The sequence below is a fragment of the Mus pahari genome, chromosome 5 (genome assembly GCF_900095145.1).
Source record: "Mus pahari chromosome 5, PAHARI_EIJ_v1.1, whole genome shotgun sequence".
Classification (NCBI taxonomy): domain Eukaryota; kingdom Metazoa; phylum Chordata; class Mammalia; order Rodentia; family Muridae; genus Mus; species Mus pahari.
Genome location: NC_034594.1, coordinates 41,194,999 through 41,221,626, shown reverse-complemented (window position 1 = coordinate 41,221,626; position 26,628 = coordinate 41,194,999). Strand labels below are relative to the sequence as shown.

The window sequence follows — 26,628 nt, the reverse complement described above, 5'->3', positions numbered from 1 at the left end:
TGTTCATTAACCCTTTCAGTCTACACCATGGATGTTTCTCAATTGTCTGAAGCCCAGAAGGCCATCATGGAAGAGAACAACAATAACAACAAGCAACAACAAAACCCACAGTTCTCAACCTTGACTCTGACCTTAGACATACCTAGCTACTTGAGTTTAGACAGGAGATTTTTAAAGGTAGCGATTTCATTGGGTTGATGTGTGTTTGTGTAGACACCATTTTATGATACTGCCTCTGTATGGCTATTCAGGCTTTTACTTTAAACGTTTGTCTTTATTATTTACTTGGCAAATACACACAGACTACTGGTATCTTAGATGGAAAACTTCATTGCTGTTCTTTGAATGCATAGACATTCATAGGACATTAGAATAAAATTTAAAGTTGAATCCATTCTCACCAAGGTTAAAAACTCATACCAGGAACCTACAAGTCATTAGTATGGAGTTTAAATGGATAATAGCAATTGCAGTTTATGTAGCTTCCTTGTTTATTTTACTTTATTTTATTTTTTTTTTTTAGTTATACACATTTTAGGAAAGAATCATTCACAATTTATACATTCTTCATAGGTTACAGTGTGAGCCATTTGGAGTATATAGGATGTTGATCTTCAGAATCAGCTACATCAAAATAAACTACAGCAACGGTGTAAACACTGGATCTGAGCAGAGTACTAAAGTCACATCTACCCACACTCTGTTAATTAACCCAAGTACTAGCAGTATTTTTTTTCTTCTCCTACATCAGTCAAAACTAGAAAAACCTATTAAGAAAAGATGGAATGAAAGAAGTGCTGGAAAGGAACATCTTTAGATGCAGTGGTGTAAGAAATGAACCTAAAATTAAAATCAGAAGCGTTTTTGAAGTCTTTGAACATAGCTATTAGACAAGTATAACATTATGACTGATGGGCTTGCTAAGTTTATATTATAGAACTCACAATTTGGTTGACAGAAAAGAAGTCCAAATAAGTGAATCTACTACGTTGGAATTAATTTCTATTCTGTTTTTCTTCATGGTTTACTTGTAAAATTAGCCTCTATAACAATTCATGAGCAGAATAACAATGGCTTGTTCTCTCCCTATAATTTTAACTAATTCTCTGAACCAGCTCATTGTTTAAATTCTAAAATGAAATGTCTGAGAATCCAAAGTGCTGACCTCAGCCACCAGCTCTCAGTTAAATGTGTAGCAGAGCAGTCGTGCTTGGACATCTCTCTGACTCACAACTCAGCGGAAGCAAGCTATTTCAGGTAGAGAACAGTGTTCTCTTTCATAAAAGAACCGTTCATAATCCAATTCATTCATATTTGTGTGTGTATGTGCACACAGATATGTGCACATGTACAATATACACACTTATAAAACAGGCTAAAGCGGCTTGAAGGTTGTTGAAATGACTTCACTTTATTCATCTCAGAAAGGAAAGTTTTAAGCCTCATACATTCATGATGATCTACCAAGTGCCAGGACCAATGCCTGGGGACCTGACCATAAGTAAGAGATCAGCTCTGGCCACTGAAGTCCTTGCAGCCTTAGCAGTATGCCAACTGGTAGTTACACTGCAGGAATATAAGAGCTAACAGATCACCAAACATGGCCACTCCCTTCAGGGTCTAAAGAAACATAAACTCAGGCCAAGAGCCCAAGTGCAGAGTACAGACAAAGAACAGGCATATTGATAGTTAAGAGATAACATCTGATAATCTGATAGCCGCTCAGGGTGATAGGGGTGTTTAGTTGCTTTGGATTTGGTCTTCTTATGTTTCCCAAGAAGAGTAATGTCTGAAGGTTTCCTAATGGCTTGCAGCACAAGGTTGGATATCTAAAATGTCAATCAATATATTTTGATATGAAAGCAAAGCACATTTAGTTTGTATTATGCTTAGAGCCTGACTGAAAACAGAAGTGATGGTTAGTTCTTTCACTTCTGAAAAAGACTTGGAATAGTGAATTTTCTTTTTGTTGTCCAGTTTTAAACTAGACTCAGGATAAGTATTGCAAAAGCACGGTCCTGAACAGGGGTCACATTTCCCAGGGTTCCTAGCTTGTCAGGGTGTAGACATTCAGCTAAGCCATTTGTTTGTTTGTTTGTTTGTTTGTCTGTTTGTTTGTTTTTTAAATCAACTTCTGCAAAACTGCAGTGAAAAACTCTGCTACAAAATAAACCAGGCTCGTCACTCTCCCTAACCTGAACGTTAGTCTCTAAGCACAATGTTTTAGAAATTAAGCTGCCTAAACTTGCCAAACTTAGTAAACATCTGGCTTTATGAAATACTGGATGGCAGCTTTATCTCTTAAAACAAAGCCATATGAAAACCATCGCTGCAATGTGTCTTCAAAGCTCTGGTCTTATCAGCACACAGCGTGAACAGCTGGAGTTACAAACAACAGGACTATTATTAAATCACTGGCAGAAAAAAAGGAAAGAATGAAAGAAAACCTTTTTGTAGGATTCAGTATCTCTAAATAATACAATTGTATGTTACAAGCTATTCCCTTTCGTTGAACAGCATCCAATGCTCCTGGCTGAAATACAATGGCTATCACCTTCCTTCAGATATCCCTCAGCAGTCGTCCAGTCTTAAATTTTATAGCTATAAAGCTGTAATATCTACTGGAGAGAAATTAACATTTGTTCATCCAAACTGTTTACTAAATCTTAAGTTGAATTTTGGCATAGATTCACTTGTATTTTCCTTATTAAGTGTAGACTTAGAATAACCCCCAAGAAAGGCAGACCATGGTTAGCTGGTTTGCTTATATGGTCGGCAGCCCACAACCAAATGCCTTCTGATTTTTAACCTAACAGACAAGCTATTAAACTTGTAATTGTAATATCTCAATGATTTCGCTCACAGATTTGAGAAAGTTTAATCTGGGGGAAACATCTATAATAGTTTTGATATACATGACATGCTTGGAAAGAGATATATCATCCAATAAGAAATTTCTCCATCCCCAGGCAAGAAAAATGCTGCTACTCACTGGAAATAGTTCTCCTCACCATTACCATCTGCAGGATCTTTGCCAATGAAACACCCATATCTCTAAAGACTGGCTGGGTTTCTACCTATCCTCTAGTAGAACATTCCTGAAAAATGGAGATATTTCTGAGTGGACCCTCCAGAGCCAGCCCGTGTTCTTCCCCCCTAATCTTAACTGGAGAGTATTGAAAAATTGTATTGCTATTGAATAAACAGGCATATGTGGCTCTAGGAGCAAAATGAAAAAGAAAATTCATCTTAATCTCCTGGATTTATGTCTATGTGCTAGGTAGGAAAGATGATAAATAGGATGAAATAGCCTTAGTTACTGGACCTTTCCAGGCAGAGGGTGAACCTCTCTTACTCAGAGACAGTCTTCGGAGTCAAGGAATTGGTTCCCTGTACTATTTATCTCTCAAAAAAGGGGCTTCTCATCTTCTTTCTCTCTCCTTCTAAACTGTAGAGAGCAATGAGTCCCTTGCCCACGCCATAAGTCCCTTGCCCATGCCATACTAAAACTCCAAAGAGATATCACACCCCCTGATATCCCCTTATACCCAGGCATTGCCTTCCACTTTAACAACCACCCAAACTGACTGCATCATTTAAAAAAGTAAAATTTATATAATAATTGCCATCAACTTCTAAAGGCCACAAGTGAACACACACACACACACACACACACACACACACACACACACACACACATTTTGGTAATACAAACCATTTAAGTAACAGGTCTAGAGCACCGCCTCTACTCCCAGAGAACAACCATATACAGTCCAGGAATCTACTTTTTAATTTACTCACCCTGCAGGATCCATGTGCCTTAAGGATTAAATGCAAGATGCAAACAGTCATTAAAGCACAAACACCTATATTAGTTAACCGGATATTAAGGGGGGATATCACATGTGTTTGGAGTTCCATTTGTAAATTCAGGAATATCGATTTCAAGGCGCTCAGATTTATGGCATGCCCTGAAGCCAAAGGAGAACACCGGCTTGCAATCAAGTGAAGGAAGGTAAGGCTTCTTGTAAGAAACCTCCTACTCTAATATCCTGTCCCCAGGGTTCTCTTTCTTTAGTACAAAAGTGTCAGAAAAATGAGGTTTGCTACTGTCTTGGAAGATGAATAGCTATTGCTGCTTGAACATTAATAGCTATACTATCATGTTATGAAGAGAAGGCAGGGAAACAAATTTACATGCTGTTTGTCTGATGGAACTTTTAAGTAACAAACTCTGAAATTTGGAGGGTTTTCCAGCAGTCAGAATTTGAAACTTGCAGCAAATTCAAAATTTCTAATTTGGTGCGGCCTTGGAAGTCCAACATGCCTGTGAGTGTACATCTGAAATAACCAATTTGAAATAATTCAATCAGAAGAAAGATGCAAATTTTCTAACCTTTCCAAAGTGCACATCTCTGGGCATCAGTGAGCCAATTTTAACTACAGTGGGTCTAATAAAGTACAGTTAAAAATAACTAGCATCGACAGTGGTTTTAAAGGCAGTACTTCAACACAGGCAAATATGTCAAGTATTTACTCCTTAGATTCTTAAGGTGTGGATTAGGGCTAACTTTCCTGGGAATAAACCACTTGGGGCCCTGCTGTCTGTGAATTACTTACATGAGAACACTTCTTAGATGTGGAAATTCCAATTGTTTTCCCCCACTGGATATCAGAAGGAGAAGCAATGGAACATGTATCTTTCTTTTATTTGTTTTTTATTTTTTACACTCCATATTCTGTTCCCTGTCCCCCCCATCCACCTCCCACTCCATCTGCTCCACATCCCACACTTCCTCCCTACCTGCCCCCAAGTGGATGCCCCCACCCCCATCCCACCTGACCTCTAAACTCCCTGGGGACTCCAGTCTCTTGAGGGTTAGATGCATCATCTCTGAATGAACACAGACCTGGAAGTCCTCTACTGTATGTGTGTTGGGAGCCTCATATCAGCTGGTGTATGCTGTCTGTTTGGTGGTCCAGTGTTTGAGAGATCTCAGGGGTCCAGATTAATTGAGACTGTTGGTCCTCCTACAGGATCGCCCTTCTCCTCAGCTTCTTTCAGCCTTCCTTAATTCAACGGCGGAGCTCAGCTTCTTCTTTCTGTCCATTAGTTGGGTGCAAATATCTGCATCTGACTCTTTCAGTCCACAGAACTCAAAAAGCTCAACAAGCGAAAGTGCCCAAGAGAGAACTCCTCAGTCCCACTTGGTAGATAGAAGAAAGCAATCACAAGTGGAGAGGGAGGGAGAGACCTGGGAGGGAAAGTAAGCAGGGTCAGGGAGGAGGGTAGTAGGGAGAGGGGAACCTGATTTGGTATTGGGTGAGGGAAAAGGACTGAAGACCCTAAACAGGCAACCTCAGGAAAAATAGGAGGTTGGGGGGATCCCCTCCCCCCCCAGAATGCATCAGAGACCTGAGAGGTGAGAGACTCCCAGGACTCAAAGGGAGGGACCTTAGATGAAATGCTGGACAGTAGGGAGAGGGAACTTATAGAGCCCACCTCCAACAGGAAGACAGGACATCAAGTGAGGGATGGCGTTGCCATCTCACAGACACATCTCTGACCCATAATTGCTCCGGTCTGAAAGGATCACAGGGATGGAAATAGAGAGGAGCCTAAGGAAAAGAAGTTCCAGCTACAAACCCAAAATGGAATCCAACTCAAGGGGAGGTCTCAAGGTCTGACAAAGAGGTTATGGAGCACTCACACAAAGAAACCCACCATGACTGCCCTCTGAAAGACAAACCAAGCAGCTGAAAGAGACAGATGCAGATATTTGCATCCAACCAATGCAACATGAATCTATAAAGCAATTGTTTTTCACATTGCTTACTGCAATCCAGACTTCCTCAACACCTAAGGTCCTCGTCACAAAGAAACAAAGTGCTCCCAGGTAAGCACTGTGGTGCTGGTTTCCCCATGCTTCACCAATAGGCCCCTCTCTCATCACTGAGCAAGTACTGACAGCAACTGCATGGACATGTATAGGACGCCACGGTTTTTATCTATACCTGGATGTCTATAGAATTAGTGAATGTGCTGTATTGTACCACAGAAGGGAGTCAGGATAACAAGGAATCATACTGACACACAAAAGACAACATAGGACTCAGAGACCCTGCCTCCTAGGGTTTCAAATAATTTTACTAATTTACACCTGATTTTACTTCTGTCTCAAGGAACACTATTCAATATAAATACGTTGAGAACCATAAATGCAATCTATAGTTTTCTATTAACCACATTTAGAAATAAAAGTAATTAAAATAATTTAATATATAATTTTTAACTCACAATTGCAAATGTATTTGAAAGCAAATTCAACAAAAAATTAATGAGTCTATGACACAAACAATGCCTTTCTCCTAAGTGAAAATTGACACCCTCTCTAGAATCTTTACTCAATAACCCTGTCTACAGTTCTCATGTGGCTTAAGTGCTGGTGTGTCAGAACAGTTAATGTATTTGTTTCTTGACTTAGGGAGACTAAATAAATATTATAAAAAAGGAAAGAATTTTGGGGGGTGGTAGTGAGTAATGGCTAGAATGGCTGGGTTGGGTTAATTATTAATTAAAGCTGCTGTAGTGCTCAGAAACTCTAAGAATTCCCACTAGGTTTACATGTATCTTTCATTTCTAGACCCACAGCATGCACTCACTGAGCGTTTTCCATGTACTTGGATCTAGATGAAGAAAGGCATGGCACATTGTGTGTTCCTGGTGAATTAGGAATCACACAATCAGCAGAGATTATTGTATAATCAAAGCAAGAGAAGCCTGAGCACTTCTGTCATCTGCCAAGGCAAGGACCACATCCTTTAAGCCTCAGGTACACTCATCATCATGCACATAGCCCACTTAGAGGAAGAAAAACAACGTGGGCTTTCCTTACTACTTCTGACACACCAGCACTTAAGCCACTTCACTTACATAAAGGCAAGGTACAAGCATTTTGAGTGGCAGTATTCCTTTTCCCAAAGTTAGAGTACAAATCTCTGCTAGTAATACTATATCATCCAACCACATGCCCTGCCTCAGAATTCCCTAAGGTCATATTTGGATCAAGGTATTAGAAAGATGGGAGACCTAATTTTCTCTAAAAGAAAGAAATGTTTATGTTATTTCTATCGTTCTACGCATTGAGTCTATGTGATACAAACTGAACTAGATGAGATGTTGGAGGATCTTTCTGCATGCAAATAGTGACAACACCAATCAGGTAGACTCATTTTAGGGTACATAGATAGCATAAAATAAATTAAATTGTACTTATTCTTATTCATGTAAATTTCCTCATATTTATATCATTCCTTTTCTCAATTCAATATATCTAGACTTAACCTGGTCTCAATCACTGCATATTTAGAATGAAATGAAGACAAACAAACAAAAACTCCATAAAACATCAAACACTGGGTTTCTCTCTACCCATCAATCAAGTAGATCAGATATACTCAGTTTTTATTAATGTTATAATAAATTGACATCCCCAAAGAGGCAAGTCTTTAAAGGTTTTTATTTTTATTTTCAATTATGTGCTTGCTATGTGTGTTGGTCCATGTACATGAGTGAAGTGCCTACAGAGGCCAAAAGAGGGCACTGAATTCCCAGGAGCTGGGTTTCCAATGAGAGTCCTCTGCAAGAAAATAGGTGCTCTTCAACACGATGCCTAAACTGGAGCTAAACAAAGAGTACACCAAGAGCCATGCATGTGGGAAAAGTATGAGGGGGGAGCATGAGGCCTCAACCCTACAGAAAGAACTCTAGGCAACCAAAGAATGCGGAAAGCGGCAGAAACAGTCTTTCCCAGTGAAGAACACAATGATTGGCTATTTAATACTGAATGCTCAGCTCTGGAAACATACACATATATAGGAGTAGCATTATATAAACTTAATAGGCTATATTTGGAAATACACACATATACATATATATATAAGTATGTAAATATACATATATATGTATGTAGATGCATGTAACAACAATTAATTTTTAAAAGGTGACCTTGAATTTGGAGGAGAATAAAGAAAGGCATAGGTGAGGTTTGGGGGGAGGAAAGGGAAGAGAAGAAGGATTTAATTATAATACAAAAAATTAAAAGTAATAATAAAACATACATATTTAAAGGCAAAGGCTTTCTCAAGGACTAAGTCATCTCTCCAGCACCTAGAGCTTCAAATAGGATAATGAGAGAACATTATATCTAAGCTGTTTTAAAGGTACTATTTTAAGGGAAAAAATATACAAATTGGGAAAATACCCATCAACTGGTAAATACTCAATAATACAGCATAGCAGCTCCTACTTTATAATCTTTGGCATTGGTCCTTGAAAACAAAGCTATACCAAATCATGAGAATTACTTTAGTTAATTCATCACCCTGATATACATTTTTCATAAAGTGATCTAAATAGTGAGGCTCGTAATGTGACAGGGATGGGCTTTTAGGAGAGTTTAAATATGGTTACATTATTGAGTGTCATGCTATGTGAAGACATGTATGGTCATTAACCAGCGTTTAGCTTGCAGACTCTTTGGAGGGATGAACCACCATTACAGTTCTTCAAAGCAGCTGAGAATGCAAAGAATAGGATCACAGCCTATGTGCCCTCGAAGTAACTTCTTACTTATCAGTTATAAATATAGCAGTTACAAATATGTTGTCTCATAGACATTTTTCCTTATGTAGTTTATCTTTCTTCAGTTTCAATGCTGAATTCTAGAAAGTCAGTGCTGGCCTCAAATATTCCTGGTATTGAGAGCTCAGACTGTATCAACATTCACTGTTCTGCCGTACAAGGCACTACATTGAATCACTGAAAATACGCCAGTCGACCCTGTGACATTTTGAAGAATGGCAGAAGGTGTGCAGCAAGGTCATATGCTAGCTAGAAACAGGGCCTTTGGAACCAGAGCACTTGGTTCAGTTCTGAGTCTCCTACATCATTGAACAAGTAGCTCCATGTCCTGAATCTCTCCTCGCCTCACATTTTATCAGAAAATTGGAGAACAGAGACTTGTCCTAACTTACATGTAGAAGTTTAAATGAGGGTTTGACATATACTCAGCACTATGTAAGTAATAGCTGTCGCTATAACTGTATCCTACGATTAGACCATGCTATCTATTTTTATAATCACTACTCTGAATTTCATCAAAAGTTCCTGTATCTAATTATCAGCTCTTTGGAAAGAATGGGCAAGGCCCTTTGATCCCTCACAGAGATGAGGATGGTAAGATACATACCAGAATAACAGGTTTCAAACTCTGGCCACTCAGGCTTGCAGCGCTTGGCTGGGCATCAGCATGGGGCCCTGGTGCTGGGTCACTGCTTCTCCTAACCAGCAATGGAGTGCCTGCAGGACAAAGGAAGAGGTAAGAGGTCGGATGAACCCCATGGAGAGGAGAATATATGGCATGATGTGTTTTAATTAAAAGGTTTATGACGGGCTTTCATGTTTCCCCATTCCATTTCTGAGGATGCTTGTAAATGAACCCACCCGATGTTCTCTGGGCTTCTCTAGCTAGGGCAGTATGCATACACTCTATCTTTCAACCCTCATCTTTCCCCATCTGCATTTGAAAACCAAACATTGCATTTAACAGATATGTTAGGTGATGCAAGATTGGGCAGTGGGCAATCTAAGAACGGTTCTAAGAATAATGTGGAAGTGTAAAGACTAATTATGCATAAGACTAATGAAGAAGTTTAAACATTCGATGGAATTTGTTATTCCACAGACCGAAGCATAGTTATTACTGCCTTGTGATGCTTCCCAAACCTTTTGAACAATGATCCACACTGCATGAGATTATGCTCTATGCTTATGGCATTAATATCTATTCAAGTATACAAGGGATTGCTTCCATTCTGTCCCTTTCCCTTAAAGTAGACAAACTGATAAAGAAAATAAGTTAGTCCTTCTAAAAATATATCCTGAATTCTTTTTAATTTAATAAAAGCTCCCGTTATTAAATATTTTAGTCAGTTATTAAATTCTGAAAAAAAATCATACTGTTAGAAAGTTCAAATGCAATTCAACCTCAACAGAACCAGCAAACCAACCACACACGCTCAGTGCAATTAGGCCTGAAATCATTTGCTTCATATAAAATTTACTGCTATAGAAAAAAAAATGTAAAGAAAAAAAAACCTGCCTGTGGTTTAAAATCTCTCTCACAGAAAAAAAAAATTAAGCTTTTATTTGCATACTTTGGGGGAAAGAGTGAGAAGGAGTTGAACGCAGTTTCTCATTTATCAACATTCTGAAAATAATCCCCCAAACTGCAGTCGCTGTGTCAGCGTGCAGGAATATTTTCAGTGCTGCCTTACGTTATTTACCAAATAGGTTTCACATGTGGTACAGCATTTTTTTCGTTACACAACACAGAATCGCTAACACTTTTTAACCTTTTTCTTCACATAACCTGCTTTCTTGAAGGCAAAACTTCCACAGTATGTTGCTGTGCTGTTCAAGATAGAGACTCACGGTGACCGATGTACCAGCCCTCCCTCCTACTTTCCTTCTTTCCCCTTACTTAATAGAAACATCACCTCATTACTCTTTACTTCCTCCATCTCCACAGTGTTATAAACAATGGTTCCATTGTACAGCTGGAAATTTCTTCTTCAATGAAACTTGAAAAATAAACTAGACTAGAAGGAAAAATGTCCTTAAAACTCAGACTCATATCAACTTTCTCATTCTTCAGTTGACCTTAGGTTGAACTTCTTTCTGGTAATCTCTTAAATGGTCAGTAGCACTAAGAGAAGAGTTGCTCTAGATGCAGTCTCCTAAGAAACAGCTCATGGTATTTCAAGTCCCCAAGAAACTGGGAGAACAGGAAGGGAGACACCTTGAAACTCTCAATTATTTTCTAGTATTTAATAAGGTGAATGTGCTACAATTTAACCATCTCACAGGATGAAAAGTAAATAGAAATCAATGAGTTTTGGTTAACCATGGTATTTCCTCACCATGCAAAACAAGATGATGATATAACAGAGAAAAGAAACAGTGACCAAAAATCCCAGAAAATTTTAATTTTTAGTTATGATTTTTCAGCTGAGTCATATACATACATGAATGAATATATATATACACACACACACATACACACAGGTCAGAATTTGTGATGCATGCTTTTTTCTTAGATTATAAATGTTTTTTTCTCAAGCTGTAGAAGATAGCTTCTCTTCAACCTTGAGGATATGAACCTCTGCCTCACTGCAGTTTATCTCCTGCTTTATGATAAAATGTTAAATTACTTGCGATGCTTTGGAAATAACACGTAGTCAGCTTTATGCCTTTGATATGCCATAACATTGTAACACATTTCTCAGGAGATGACAATTCAGTTTATTCCACTATATTGACTGTTTAGAACACTTAAACAATTCATGTATGGTACTCCATTATTATGTATGCCTTTCACATTTTTATATATCATTAAAAACAAATCTAATTAATAAATATAGCCACCACCCTAAACAACCAATCAACCTTTAAAATGGATGGATCTTTCTTAAACATGGACTCAGCTCATTAGGAAAAAGTTTCCCTCTGTGGTTTTTTTTTTTTTTCTTTTTCTTCCACATTTGAATGTCTCCTGTTGAGTCACCTTCTAATTTTTCCTTGGCTGTCTTAATGTGTTAATAACAAGTGCAAATCATTTCATACTGGAATTAATAATGAGCATCTCAAAATATGAACTGTTATCTCAGTTTTAAACTAACCCTCCTCATATTATTTTTCAACTGCCAACCACTATTAGCAGACTTCTGTCAAGGAGGGTCTGACTTGCCACTCAAAGCCAGAGAGAGCATGCTTGTGTTCAGCCAAGGCAAACAACAAGAGGGGTTAATGCTTAGGCCAATCTATGAACATGGTAGAGCTAAAGTCGCTCTTCACAATTCAAGCTCACTAAAAAAGAGGGAGGGGACTCTGCCTGGGTTTTGTTTTCCTTGTGGGGTAGGGGAGGAAATCAACATGCATATGTGCTGAAGGAGCTTGTAACCTAACTAAAGCTTGCAGATGTTAATACTGCTAACTGCCATGCACTGGAGCAGTGGACATGCCACATGACTGAACTGTGCCTGTGCTGGCTCTGGGACATTGAAATTAGACTGTTCTGTGACAATCTCTACCTCGAAAACCTGGTGATAAAAACTTGAAGGAGCTGATAGGAAAGGGGGATGCTAAGGCATGTACAATGCATGGCTGACCATTGTGTCTTCTTCACACAGGAAGATTACCCCATTCTCCTCAGCTTCCCCACAAAGAAAGAGAAGTCCCTTGATGTTGGCTGCTAATGATGTTAGCTTACCCAGAAGATCAGAAGATCAAAGTCATTTTTAGGGAATATTATATAAATTAAAACTAGCAAAATCTAATTCTATGGTAATAATGCATAGCCTTAAAATTAGAATTGAAAGAATTTTTTTAAAAGATGGAGTAGGAAGGGCCCTCGAAAGTGGAGAAAAACTTGTAACCATGGTTTTCTATCTAATTGAGGAGGCTCTTACATTTTAGAGGCAAAAGTATTCAGTTCAAGAATTCATGGACAGCATGCCTCCTTGTAGTCAGGGTTTAAAAGCCAGTAGAGGCAAAAGTGAAATGAAATAAGAACACTGCATGATGCTTATCTCTCCAGTTAAATATCTGAGGCTCGCTGTGCAAAGGGAGCAGTGCAGTGGGTGTGCAGAGGTGTTGACAGGGAGCTGAACCACCATAGCACTCTGGCTTACTTTTCATAGAAGAAAACACGGGGCATAAGGAACATGCCATCAGGCGTCAGTATATATAAAGGTAGATAACCATAACAGGCGGGCAATGAACAGATAACAGGAGAATCCATGCCAATGTACATATATACCATGGAATATGCAAATCTCCGTTTTGTGTAGCTAGATACCCTGAGGCCATGGGAACCATCTATGCTACATGGAACAAAAGAAGAAGCTCTGAAGTGGTACATAGCTGATTTGTGGTTATGTTCCTATGAAAGAGGATCTTGTTATATTAAGCTCAGTTCTCACCGGGGTACCACCAATAATTGCTCAGAGCCTCACTCTAAAGAAAACATAAATATTCACGAAAGACATCTATCTTTAAGATATACGATGGTTGATCCAGTTAGCACAGGCTGTGTTTGGATGAAGCTGTTTTCATTATAAGTGATGTCATTTAATACTGAATTTGGAGGACCCTGAAAGGCATGCCAGGCTTGTGAGAGGAAAAAAGTGGAATTAGTTTTTATGCATCTATGAATGATGTTACATTTTCTAGTTATTAAACAATTACCAGTTTAATGATGGTGAAACTAGTGTACAAAGTTAAACATTCAACGTCCCCATTAAATGTCCCTAAGTCATTTTGTAAAAAGAATTTTGAAAGAAGCAACAATTAATTAAAAGCTCAAATTGTTACACTAAGAGGCCATGCATGAAATGAAAGGCCAACAAAAATGGAAGGTGGGAAATATTTTCTATATAATACAAAGGTTTTGTTTTGGATATGTGTGTAAGAATGCAGAGAGAGAGAGAAATAGAGAGAGAAGGGGGAGGAGGGAGGGAGAGGGAGGTGGAGTGGGACAGGCATGGGGAGCGGGAGAGACAGGTAGACATGATTTCTACATCTGTGTTTGGATGGAGTTGCTTAAATCACACACACACACACACACACACACACACACACACACACACACACANAGAGAGAGAGAGAGAGAGAGAGAGAGAGAGAGAGAGAGAGAGAGAGAGAGAGAGAGAAGTTTTATACCTGATGTTTGGGTGGAGTTGCTTAAATGATAAGTCATGTCATTTACTATTGAAGCTGGAGGCTTAAAAGGACAGGCCATTACAGAAGGAAAGCAAGAATCAGAGGCATCTAACAGGAAGCTCTTGGCAGCGGAGAAAACAAACAGGAGTTTTAAACATGAGCCTCACATCAAGTCACAAGGACACATGTTCTAAATTGTGCAGGGAGTAGCAACAGCAATTTATTTATTTAAAGATGGTTAATGATCCTCCAGAGCAAAGCCAGAAGGGCAGCTTGTCAGTACTAGTGCTGTTTCATGCCAAAGCAGTTCCAGTGAATGTGAAGACATGACATTCTGCAAGAACAAGATGGTCTCCTGCTTGGGAGGCAGGGAGGGCAATGCTAACATGCTGAATAGAATGTCTTCAGGCAGAGGCAGGAATGGAGAGAAGCTGGAGGAGAAAATGGGGGGTGGGGGGTGGGGAGCATGGTTCTGGCAACTAATTACAACTACATTCTAATGAGTGTGAGCACAGTGGACAATTGTGATCGTTCTGTGTCTCACATGGGGAAGAGCAATGAGCATTTGCTCCTAATGATTTGCTTTTAATCAGGGATGCTTCTGTGTTCTTCAAAAAGCAAAGACTCCTCAACCAGCAAACCTACAAGAATAAGAATGAGAATGTCGCTTGAAATCCTGTTGGGGCACAGAATAAAGGGCAGATACAATGTGACTTGAGCAAAGGGCCAGGGCCTGTGTGAATCCCTCTCACAAGCTAAGGAAAAAGCAGCCACCACGCCCTACTCTAGAATCCTTGAATGAAATGCAAGCAGAACCATGAGCTGTTAGTGAAACCTCAGAAGAGTGTGGAGGAGAAGGTGTGGTGGGAGAGAAGAAAAAGGAAAAAGGCTGCCATGACAGCCCGCGAATGTGCAGTGGGCAGTAAGCCCTGCCATTCAGAGTCTCCAGTTACCTCTACTCTGAAAAATTAGTTCCTCCAGTTCCATGGAAATTGCCAAAACAAACATTTACGGTTTACAGAAAAGGAAAAAAATTCTTTCTAATATTCCTGTCATGAAATGATAAAAATAAATAGGGGAAAAATCCTAAAGAGAAATACCTTTAAATTGGTATGTCCCTCACATCAGCAATAATTGGAATTGCAAATGATAGAAAAGTTTGTAACCTTAAAAATAGTAAAATAAATGGGAAAAATTACAGGGGGTCAGAATTGCCAGTCAGCCAACATGGGCTGCATCTTGGTGTCTGTACACTGCATTTCCTCAGCTGACACTGCAGGTACTCTACTGAGAAAGTTACTTTGATGTTATCTAGGGCTTCTAAATGTGCTGAATGTGTCTGCTATTAAAATATGAGTTTGTCCTTCAGAAGTTTGGTTCAAAAGGGTTAAAGCTCAGGAAACTGGCCTTTGAATGGTTAATGTAGCATTGTATAGGCCCCGGAATCCACTCCCTCTCTACATTCCCATCAGCATTAAATGAGCAGGTTGGCATTTGGTTAGCTTCCCCAAAGTCCCGTTCTAGCTTACAAGGACACAGTGCTATGATTTACATAGCCAATGGAGAAACTGAAGTCCAAAGAAGTTCAATTTCTATCTTTATTTCTATGATATCTTTAAATCACTTGCTACTTTGCGAGTGTGGGGCATATCCCCTTGGTAGGTAGGAGGATAGAAGTCAGGGAATGAAATAGCTTCAAAATATTAGTAATTATTTTAATCTCAGGAAGAGTCAGAAAGAAAGAGTTTAAAGGATATGGATAAAAGATAGCGTGTGGATGAAGCAGGCATGTGCCCACAGATTCCTGTGCATTGCTGTACTGCGTGCGTCTGCTGGCAGGTGATTCACATGCCTTGCCAGTATTCCTACCTGTCCTGTCAACCCTTGAATGAAAGAAGCCCAGTGTAAGCAGCACATCATTTATTTTTGGAGACAACTAGGTATCTTTGTGTGTGTGCTTTTACGAGCCACAGAAAGGGCTGTTCAACTGATGTCTAACAAACTCCATAGCACTGATACCTGGAGACCCATAAAAAAATTGGTAATGATATCAATAGCTGCACAATTTATGGCTGAGTACTGAGCAGAGATCCCTTTCTCCACAGGAGTGAGTGACCTGCCCTGGGGCCTGGCCTGTGATGAATGTAGCAGCTGTGGCATGCTTTCAGACAGACGTTGTGATGGAAAAACCACACGAGAGAAATGAAGGCTGATTTGAGGTAGGACAGCAACTTCAGTCTTAAATATCACTCCATTAGGAAAGAGACTCCCAGTATCACTATAAAGGGAAGAAGAAGTGTAATATGACTAACATTTAGGGCCATTTATCTTTCATCTCTGACTACAAAGACTATGCTTGTTCAATATGTGATGGAACAAACACAAGTAATTCACAGAAATCCTCCTGACCCCACAGTGGATAAGAATGGACTCCAAGATCAAGCCTTCTTTGAGAGCTGGGAAAGCTGCTTCAGTTGGAGTGCTGCTGCTGTTAAAACACATGAAGAGTTTTTAAGACTTTTATTGGGACTAACACTTTTATCTGAAGATGACAGTGCCTTCAATATCATGTGTACTGTCAACATTCCTGAGTGTCTGAGCTCTTTCAACTATAGAAGTTTCCACATTTCATCGGTTGAACATATACAAATTTATATCTTTTAAAATTTTAAAGTACTTTATGGTATTGATCAGTTTACTCTATATAAGGGAAGTTAATTCCAAGTTCCCATCGTAGGTCAGGTCAAAAGTATCAACCAGAGTATTTTCAAGGCAAACAGAAGTCCTGGTGTTTGAAAGGTAAACACTCTTAAAAAGACACAAACCAAAACCATAAATAAAGATACATAAATGAATAAGTTAAAATAAAATCTACTAAATGATCAAGGCTGACAGGAAAAACATAACTTTGGTAGTTGACCTTCAATTCTTTGTTCTGGTTTTCAAGGACTGCAGGGGCTTACCCAACATTCCTCTCCAGTTACATTGCATGCTGAGTTCTCTGTCATGTGCTAAGGGCTGAACAGGACCACCCATAACTGCCTATAAGTGCTCCATGTCCTCTGTTGCTAAATGATCATTATCTAATACTACCATCTGATGCAATCCTGTCACCATTTCCAGGTCTATTCCCAACAGTAATAAACCATTTCTTCTTTCTGCAATATTCAGATGCCAGAACTCCAGGGCCTCATGTGCATGAGGTCCTTAAAAGGTCAAGGAGAAATATTCATAACAGAATCATGTGATTCTATGATTTTTGTCTAATTAATCTGTGTGAGATTTTAATTTTCGATGTCTTCTTGTATATTTCCTTCTACTGGTTGACACTGGAGTGGCCAAGTTAGTGGTTTGAATATGTTTGTCCCATGGAATGGCAGTGTTAGGAGGCACACACAGCCTTGTTGGAAGAAGTGTGTTACTATGGGGGTGGGCTTTGATAGACGCCCCCCTCACAGCTACCTGGAGGTCAGTCTTATGTTTGCCTTCAGAACAAAATGTAGAACTCTCAGCTCCTTCTCCAGAGCCATGGATGCCTGGACCTGGTTATGCTTCCTACCTTGATAATAATATTGTCAAGAGTCACCTTGGTCATAGTGTCTCTTCACAGTATTGGAGTCCATAACCAAGACAGAAGTTTGTACCAGGGACTGGGGTATTTCAGTGATAGGTCTGACTATGGTTTTGTTTGGAACAATGTGGACTTTTAGGATTTTGGATTGGAAAAGCAATGGAATGCGTTAAGTGGGACTTAAACTGTGATAACCTGGCACAAGAAGTTTCAGTGGAGAAGAATGTTAGTATTTGGCCTAGAGATTGTTTTTGTGGTATTTTGGTGAAAAATGTGGCTGTGTTTTGCCCTTGTCTGAAGAGTCTGCCTGAGGCTAACTCTAAGGTAAAGAATATCAGATTAATTATACTGACAAAGGAAGTTGTAAAAGAGCCCAGCATAGACTTTGTCTGCTGGCTTATTCCCATGAAGAGTGTTTTGATCAAGTGTAGCAAGCTCAGAAAGGAAAAATACAAAATATTTGGTCCTAGTAATAAAGGGGTATTGGGAAGTGAAATGGAGCTGAATCCTGTGTTAAAGGAGATAAACAAATTAGGGGAGTGGTCATTCCAAGGCAAGGTCCCACCCAGTTTAGCTTATTGTTTGTCTTTGTAGTTAAACAAGCAATAGTTATGTCATGTTAGGTATTATTACCTGGTTTTTGTTTTCATTTGGACTTTTAATTAGGAATAAACTATAATCTAGAAATTGAGGGCACACTTGTGATCCAAACAAAGGTTTTTGATCCAGATATTGAGGAATAGTAACCATGAAAAGCTTAGACCCTGGCATGCTGGTACACTCCTTTAATTTCAGAAGACAAAAGCCAGCATATCTCTGATTTCAAGGCCAGTCTGGGACAAAGCAAATTCTAGTTGAAGAAAAGTTTAAGCCCAGGCATGGTGGTATACACCTTTAATCCCAGCACTCAGGAGACAGAGCCTTGCAGATCTCTGAGTTCAAGATCAGTGACAGAGGAAGTTCCAGGGCAGCCAAGCTTAGACAGTAGAGTTGGGAAACAGAAAGCTGGTGATTTAACAGATCAAGGGGGACATGTTCCAGCCCCAGCAAGCATCAGAACTCAGGAGCTTTGACCATATAGCTCTGGCTTTAGAGTCAAGAATAGAAGAGATCACTGGGACAGTTGATGCTGGTTAGCTGGAGCTAAGAAATTAGTGGTGATTAAGAAGAGACCAGCATCACTGAGGTCTTCTGGGAAGTGTTTTCTGAGGGCACAAAGAATCTAATCTGTGTTCCAGAGATAGTGAAGATTGTACTTCATGTAGAAGCTGGACTTGGCAATGTGTAAGAGTCACCCAGTTGGTATTAGTTTTGAAGGCATGAAGGGGTCATGAGAGCAGCCAAGACTTGGCACGGTAGAAGCCAGGGAAGGCTATTGGTGAAGGTGCAGCCTCAGCTGGGCCACCAACCAGGCAGCATACACCAGCTGATATAAGGCGCCCAACACATATACAGAAGAGGACTGCTGGTCTGAACTCAGTGACAATCCAGGACTAAAGGGGTTATGCAAAGAGGTCGAGGCTTGGCACCATGAGGGGAAGCTATGAGAGGCTATTTGTGAAGCCTAGTTGCAGTAGATGATTCTTGAGAATTGGAGATGCCAGTTCTATAAGATGATCACCAAGAACAGCAGCAGCAGTGGAGTGTAGTTAACTAGCGCCTATAGTGCTACAGAGGGCAGAGCTGGGGATGAGACCCAAGCCTTTTGTAGGAGCTCAGGTCATGTGTCAATCCCATACATTAGAACAAGAATCTGTAACGTTGAAGTTGCCTTAGATACACCAAGTTGTTAGAGATGTCATATCCATGAGATACTGCTGAGGAAAGTTGCTAACAGGGAATGGAAAACAGCCCCCCCCCCAAATGAAGTTTGTTACTGCTGAATGCCAACAAGATCTGCCAATCAGAATGAAGTGAGCTGAAGATTTAAAGAGCATTTAGAAACCAGACATGGAGTCTTGGAATTTGAGTAGTTGGTTTTTGGTCTTGTTTTGGCCCAGTATTTACTCACTAAGATGTTTTGGAATATTATTATGATCCTGTGATGTTGGAGGCATGTGATCTGCTTTTTTGACAAGTGATTGGATGAATCTCAGAAGAGACTTTGAACTTTGAACTTTAACATCGTCGAGGCTGTTATAGACGATTGGCTTAAATGTATTTTGTATATGCTATGGCTAGGTATGTGTTTGAACAAGCATATGGGGACCAGGGAGTGTAATGTGGTGGTTTGAAGATGCTTGTCCCAGGGAGTGGCACTATTAGGAAATGTGGACTTGTTGGAGGAAGTGTATCAATGTAGAGGTGAGCTTTGAGAGATCTCCCTTCTAGTTGCCTGCAAGAGAGTCTACTCCTGGCTTCCTTTGGATGAAGATGCTCCTCCAGCACCTTGCTAGCTTGGATGCTGCCGTGCTCCCTTCCATGTTGATAATGGGCTAGACCTCTGAACCTGTAAGCCAGCTCCAACTAAATGTTGTCCTTTATATGAGTTCCCTTGGGAGGCCCCAAGGCCTGACACTATTACTGAGGCTATGGTGTGCTCACAAAACGGGGCCTATTTTGACTGCCCTCCAAAAGACCCAACAAGCAGCTGAAAGAGCCAGATGCAGATATTTACACCCAATCAATGGACAGAAGCTGCTCACCCCTGTGGTTGAATTAGGGGAAAGCTGGAAGAAGCTGAGGAGGAGGGTGATCCTATAAGAGGACTGGTAGTCTCAACTAACCTAGATCCCTGAGATCACTCAGACACTGGGCCACCAACCAAGCAGCATACACCAGCTGATATGAGACCCCTAACACATACACAGAAGAGGACTGCTGGACTGAACTCAGTCAGAGAAGATGCACCTAACCCTCAGGAGACTAGAGGCTTCAGGGAGAGGGGAGGTCTGGTGGGGTTGGGGTAGGGGTAACATTCTTGTGGAGAAAGGGGCGGGGTGCGGAGGAGGTATGGGATATGGAACAGTAAGAGGGTCGACCAGGAGGGGGAATAAAATCTGGACTGAAAAAAAAAAGATTAAATAAAATTAAAAAGAAATAAAGATGCTCTACATAAACAACAACAACAACAACAACAACAACAACGAGTTCCCTTGGTCATGGTGTCTCTTCACAGCAAAGAAAAAACCTAAGACATCCAGAATTTCTGGAATACTTAAGGGAAGCTTGTGTGTGTGTGTGTGTGTGTGTGTGTGTGTGTGTGTGTGTGTAAATTTTCATACCATAAAACATTAGTTATTGCCGATCATCGGCATGAGTAATATATGCAAGTTTCTATCATCTGGTATGCATGTCCCCTTAGTTTTGTGATGCAGGTTACAGCTTCAGGAATGTGCTCTATTTTTATCTATCACTGGAAGTGTGTGGATACAGAGAGAGGAACACAATTTAAAATGCCATACACCCATAGGAGGAACATCAATATGAACTAACCAGTAACCCCAGAGCTCCTTGGAACTATACCACCAATCAAAGAAAACACATGGTGGAACTTGTGGCTCTAGCTATATATGTAGCAGAGGATGGCCTAGTCGGTCATCAATGGGAGGAGAGGCCCTTGGTCCTGTGAAGGTTCTATGCCCCAGTATAGAGGAATGCCAGAACCAGGAATGGGAGTGGGTGGGTTGAGGAGCAGGGGAATGGGGAAGGGGATAGGAGATTTTCAGAGGGAAAGCTAGGAAAGGGGATAACATTTGAAATGCAAATAAAGAAAATATCTAATAAAAAATAAAAAATAAAATAGCATACACACAAACTAGTTGATGGGAGATTTATTCAGTCATTAACTGTTTAAAATCATAAGTAGATATGGCAAGTTATCTAACAGGGACATATTTAGAAATGAAGCATAGAATTAAATTCCCCATGCTACTGGGATAAAAGCCTCTAGAAGTTCCATGAATTTCAGGTGTGCCCACCTGAAGGCCCATGGTTATTTGTCCCCTAAGGCATTGTTTAAACCATTTGATTCTGAAGTTAAAGCACGGATTGAATTATGTATTTATTCCATTAAAATGATGCTACATTTGAAAAGTCATTAAATAACATAGGGACAAAATTCAGAGAGGCCTGCTGTTCAAGCATTAACAAAAACATAGTAAGTATTATTTTACAAAAACATAGTAAGTAAGTATTATTTTACAAAAACATAGTAAGTATTATTTTGCATTTTATATCACTAACATCAACTTTACTAATTTATAATTGTTACTTTTATCACTCTAAAGATAATTACTTCATATTACATAATAATTTTGTATTTAAAATTCTTATCCATTTAAAAAAAAAAAATCTGCTCCAAGTTTCCTACAATTAGATCCTAACAACATGTGGGCCTGCTTCTGTCTTCTTGGTGTTTGTTACATCTTACTCTGTCTTGTGTGACTAGTTACATTTCACCCTGTATCTTCTGAATTTAGCCATTAAAATTTTTAAATGTTTGATTAAAATATTCCAGACAGTTGTCAAGCTTTCTTAATATTGTCACCGTGTGATACACAAAGAATTATTATTGAAGGTCAGGTAGGGTGTTGACAAATTGAATAGAGCCCCAGAGAGGTGACTGTGTGCTTGAAGTGCTTACCCAGAAACACGAGGCTTAAATGCAGATCCTCAGACAGCCACATAAATGCTAGATAGATGTGGCAGCCCAGGGGTAATGCTATCCTCACAGGGCTGAGGCAGGATCCTTAAAGCAAGATTGCTGGCAAGACTAAACAGGTTTGTCATAGGCCTCTGGGTTTAAGAGACTTTACTTCAGTGAAGAAGGTGGAAGAGATTCCCACCAGTAACCTCCCCTTTCAAATGCCCACCCACCCACACACATATGCTCAGCAGTAGTTTGGACAAGAATAGTCCCCATAGGTTCACATGCATCCTTCCTGGTTCCTAGTTGGTAAAACTGTTTGTGAAGGATCACGAGGAGGTGTGGTCTTGTGGGAGAAGGTGCATCACTGAGACTGTGCTTTGAGTTTTCCAAAGCCCTGTCACCCCCATTTAGCTCTTTCTCTCTGCCTTGTGGTTGTTGTCTCAACATCTAAGCTCTCAGTTTCTGCTTCAGCACTATGTCTGTCTGCCTGCTGCCCTGTGTGCTCTGCCAGGATGGGCAGAGACTCGCCTTCTGATACTGTAATTAACTAATTCTTCTGTGTGTTGCCCTACTCACAGTGTTTCTTCAGACCAAATGAAAAATAACAAAGTCATGTGTCCACAGATACATGAAAAGAGGAAAACAAAAAATTAAAAAAAAAATGAGTTGACACAAACACTTAAGGGTAATTATAAAAATTTAAGTCAAGAATACAAAGGTGGGGGGCAAGCAGAGGAGAGGAGGCAAGAGTCCATTGACAACTCCTTACTGGCAATCAACTCACAAAACTCTGAAGCACCTAGCAAAAAGGACACTTAACAGGATGCATGTCAAACAGAGATACAGGCCCAAAGATCCAAAATTTCTGGACTCTAAAATGTCTCTAAAGAGGGATTATTTTTAAGAACAAAAAGTATCCGAGTCCCCATACATAAACAATTGCTACTGTCAGTTTTGTTTCCCTTCACCCAACACTTTTTTCTTTAGTGTCAATGTTTATTTTAAAACAAACACCGTTCACACCAGTACTGCATGTGTTATCACCCGTGTGACTTAATGGAAAATGAACAGGAATGTGACATCAACACCCATGTTAAACAGCTCAGGTGGAGGCTCTTGGGTACTGACTAAGGTCTTGTCAATTACTGTGCTTTACGACAGAAGCCATTGCCCTGCTGTTAGGTCTTTCAGGCTGCTATAATTTATAGTCTCAGATGCTAGATATTTATGAGGTAAATTTATATTCATAAGATTTATGGTAACCCATGGAAAAGCTAGAGAGATGATACTTGAGTTTACTTGCAAAGATTCTTTGGAACAACTGAATTTTAAATGGTATTTGAAATGCAGAAGATACATAAAAATGATACAGTGGTGGTTTTAGTTAGTGTTCTTCTGCTGTGATAAAACACCATGAGAAAAGGAAACTTGGGGAGAACAAAAGGTTTCTTTCAGCTTACAGCTCTCAGTTCCTGCTCTACCACTGATAGAAGTCAGGGCAGGAACTCAAGGCAGGGCCCTGGAGGTAGGAACTGAAGCAGGGGCCATGGAGGGGTGCTGCTTTCTAGTTTGCTCCCCGTGGCTTGCTCAGCCCACATTCCTCCCCCTCCCCAGAGGAAATGGCTGATTTTTATAAACATAAATATAAATTGACATGACATTAGCAATGTGTTCACTTGAGGCTCATGTGTTTTGAGTGTCTTTTATTTGCCACATATGATTCTCAGGTTGGGATGTCTACCGGGTAAAGAATAAGAGACCTTGGTAAACACTGGGCACCCAAGACCGACATAATGCTAAGAACTGTAAGGAGGTTTTAAATACAGCAGCATTCAGCCCACATTCTTATATATCTCAGAACCACTTGTCAAGGGTGGGACCACCCATGGTGGAATGGGCCCTCCCCCTTCAATTATTAATCAAGAATATTCCTCACAGTGTTGCCTATAGGCCAATGTAGTGGGGACATTTTATTAATTGGTAGAATTGAGAGTCCTTCTTTCCATATTTAGCTTATGTCAAGTAGATTAAACAAAACACAGAACAATGGTATGAAGTATATTTATAATAAGCAGAATGGTACTTTAGTTTAGAGGGTAGCAGCAGGTACCCAGGCATGGATTTCAGTTTGCTCAGCCAGGAAAATGACATGGACTACATGTATAGGAGCTAACTAACTAACTACCTGAGAAACTGAGGAGTGATTAGATGAACAATACCAGAAAATTTATTATTTATTATTTAAATTTAAAATTTATTATTATTTTAAATTTAAAATTTAAAAGGTTTTAGTTTTTCCAGTTGAAACAACAGTGATGTTCTAACAGGAGATATTGCCTAGCATAGATTTAGGCACTGATCAAAATAACTTTTGGAAAGGTATTGATACTTATGAACATTTCAGCTGAGAAAGTCAGGAAGGAGTTGTCTCTTTGTGGTATATTTAATAATTCCCTTGCAAACACCCTGAAGTGAACATGGATCCATGGTCTAGAAGGGGCAGATGGTATTGGGGTGACTGCTTGATTCAGGTAGAGCATATTTGGAACAACTCCTCAACACAATGATGCTGGCCCACCCCCAGATCTTGTGGAACAATTTATATATCTTAAACTTCAGGGTAGAGCACCCAGTAAGTTAACAACATCCTTCTAAAGATTAAGTCATTGAATCTTCATGAGATGATAAGAGAGAAGCAAGCCATGCTCTCAAACCATTGACCTGTACCTGCTAACAATTACTGGCTACATCGAGCACAAAGTTCAAATCATCAAGTCCTTCATAAATGAGAAACATCCATGAGTCAATTCTAGGTGTCCTGGGCGCAAGTTTGTAAGATTTACAAGCTGCATTTGAAACCTTTGATTATAACATTTTACAGGGTCATCTGGTTCCATGACTGGTGTGGGAAGTAGTGAGATATGGAACCACTGTTATCTCTAAGAGACACTCAAATTCTGGTTTTATTCTCCTGCTGTGTGTCTACGTGTTGTCTACTGTGTGGTAGCAAAGAGAAGGCCCCTCAGAGACTCTCTTCTAATGTGGATGGCATAGTTTCTGCTTAATGACACTTAAAATTCTAAATAAGGCTTATCAACTGTGGCTCAGTGCAGAAAACACATATCCCAGGCTTCTTCAACAGGGAACATGCCTAATGAAAGGACAGAAGAAAAGTCAGGTTCTTTGCTCCATGGAGGTATTTTCAACATTTGTGACCATGGCTTGAGACCTCATTTGTTGACCCATATCTGTTCCTGGAGCCCAGATTTCAGTTTTAACATCAGGTACCTTTTACTGAATACATATGGCCAGTAGGAAGAGGTCATATTCTGTCCATGATGTCAAAATGATCCAGCTGTCCAAGCCTTTGTGACCTCATATTAGACAAATGAAATCTAATACACTTTAAAGAACTCTGCAAGACCACCCAGATGTTTTATATGACTGCTGCTTTGCTACTAAATAGCTCCATTATCCAGGCTCCAGATCATTATCCCAACTGACTAATTCACCAAGTAGCAGATCAAGGCAATGATGCACACAGATCATTATTGGCCTTTCTGTGTAACAGTACCTGAAATTCAATGTGCACCCAAGTGTAAAGGCCACAGGTACAAAACCTGGTTCCACTTATACAACTTATCAGGAAGAAACAAACTACTGATATTAGCATCATTAGAGGCTTAACTTTTAAGGGGAAGGCATTTAGACATAAGAATGTCTACTAATGTTGAATTATAGGAAAACAATTCAGTTAGAAATCAAAATATTATCCACCAATGAGTTTTTAGAGCCAGGAGAATAGTTGGATTTAATATAAACATTTTAAGTAAGTAACTGAATGACTGGAACAATTAAAGGTATTTTAAAGAATTCCATTCTTTTAAGAATAATACTTTTTATTACTGTTTTTCCCCTGGTCTTAGGAAAACCAAAGTATATCAGAAGATGTCTATTGAGGTTGTAGCAACACCTCTCCTATCTAGTTTATGCCATCAGTCCATTATCCTTCTATGTCATAGCCTGAGAACTGCATGGTGCTAGGTCAGTGCTTATTATAACAGAAGAACATGGAGGAGCCCATATTATTAAGAAGTCATGAAGTAACAAATTACAGCAGGTCTCTGGAGATGAAAGGGAGCCTGATGACAAACCTTAACAGCACCATACCACCACCCATGACAAACATCAAATTGAAGGTGCTGACAAGAGGCCAGTACCTACATCAGACAGATTTTGTACTTGTCAAATGGTTTCTGAGATGTCCTTTAATTTGAAACAAAGGAGCACAATCTCATCCTTCAGGTCCTGTTGGCACAGGAAAAACAAAAACAAAAACAACAACAAAAAAAACCAAGATACAGTTCTGCTCTCAAAACAGACCATAAGAGGAAAGGAGGGGGTATCCTTATGAGCTCTATAGGAAACACTGGATGCTATTGGAATTGTCTCATTCTAGATATCAAGGTGCACATGTGCATGTGGAAGTACACACACACACACACACACACACACACACACACACACACACACACCCACACCCCACAGGGATGGCACACAGCTCTCCAAATTAAAAAAAAAGCAGATTAGCAGTCATGCCAGTAACGATGCTCTATAGTTTATTTTCATGTACACAATGAAGTGGGTCATATAGAGGTTACCGTTTTAGCTTGTGGAAATCTT

General features: G+C 39.7%; 1 protein-coding gene across 1 annotated transcript in view; it reads right to left on the bottom strand.

Moving 5' to 3' along the window:
* The window catches only part of Pard3b (par-3 family cell polarity regulator beta), a 976,275-nt gene that overhangs the window by 538,503 nt on the left and 411,144 nt on the right, over nt 1–26,628 (bottom strand). The window contains exon 4 of the mRNA XM_021197960.2: nt 9,252–9,361. Within this exon, the coding sequence (XP_021053619.1) occupies nt 9,252–9,361 (110 nt within the window). The remainder of the gene's footprint in view (nt 1–9,251; nt 9,362–26,628) is intronic.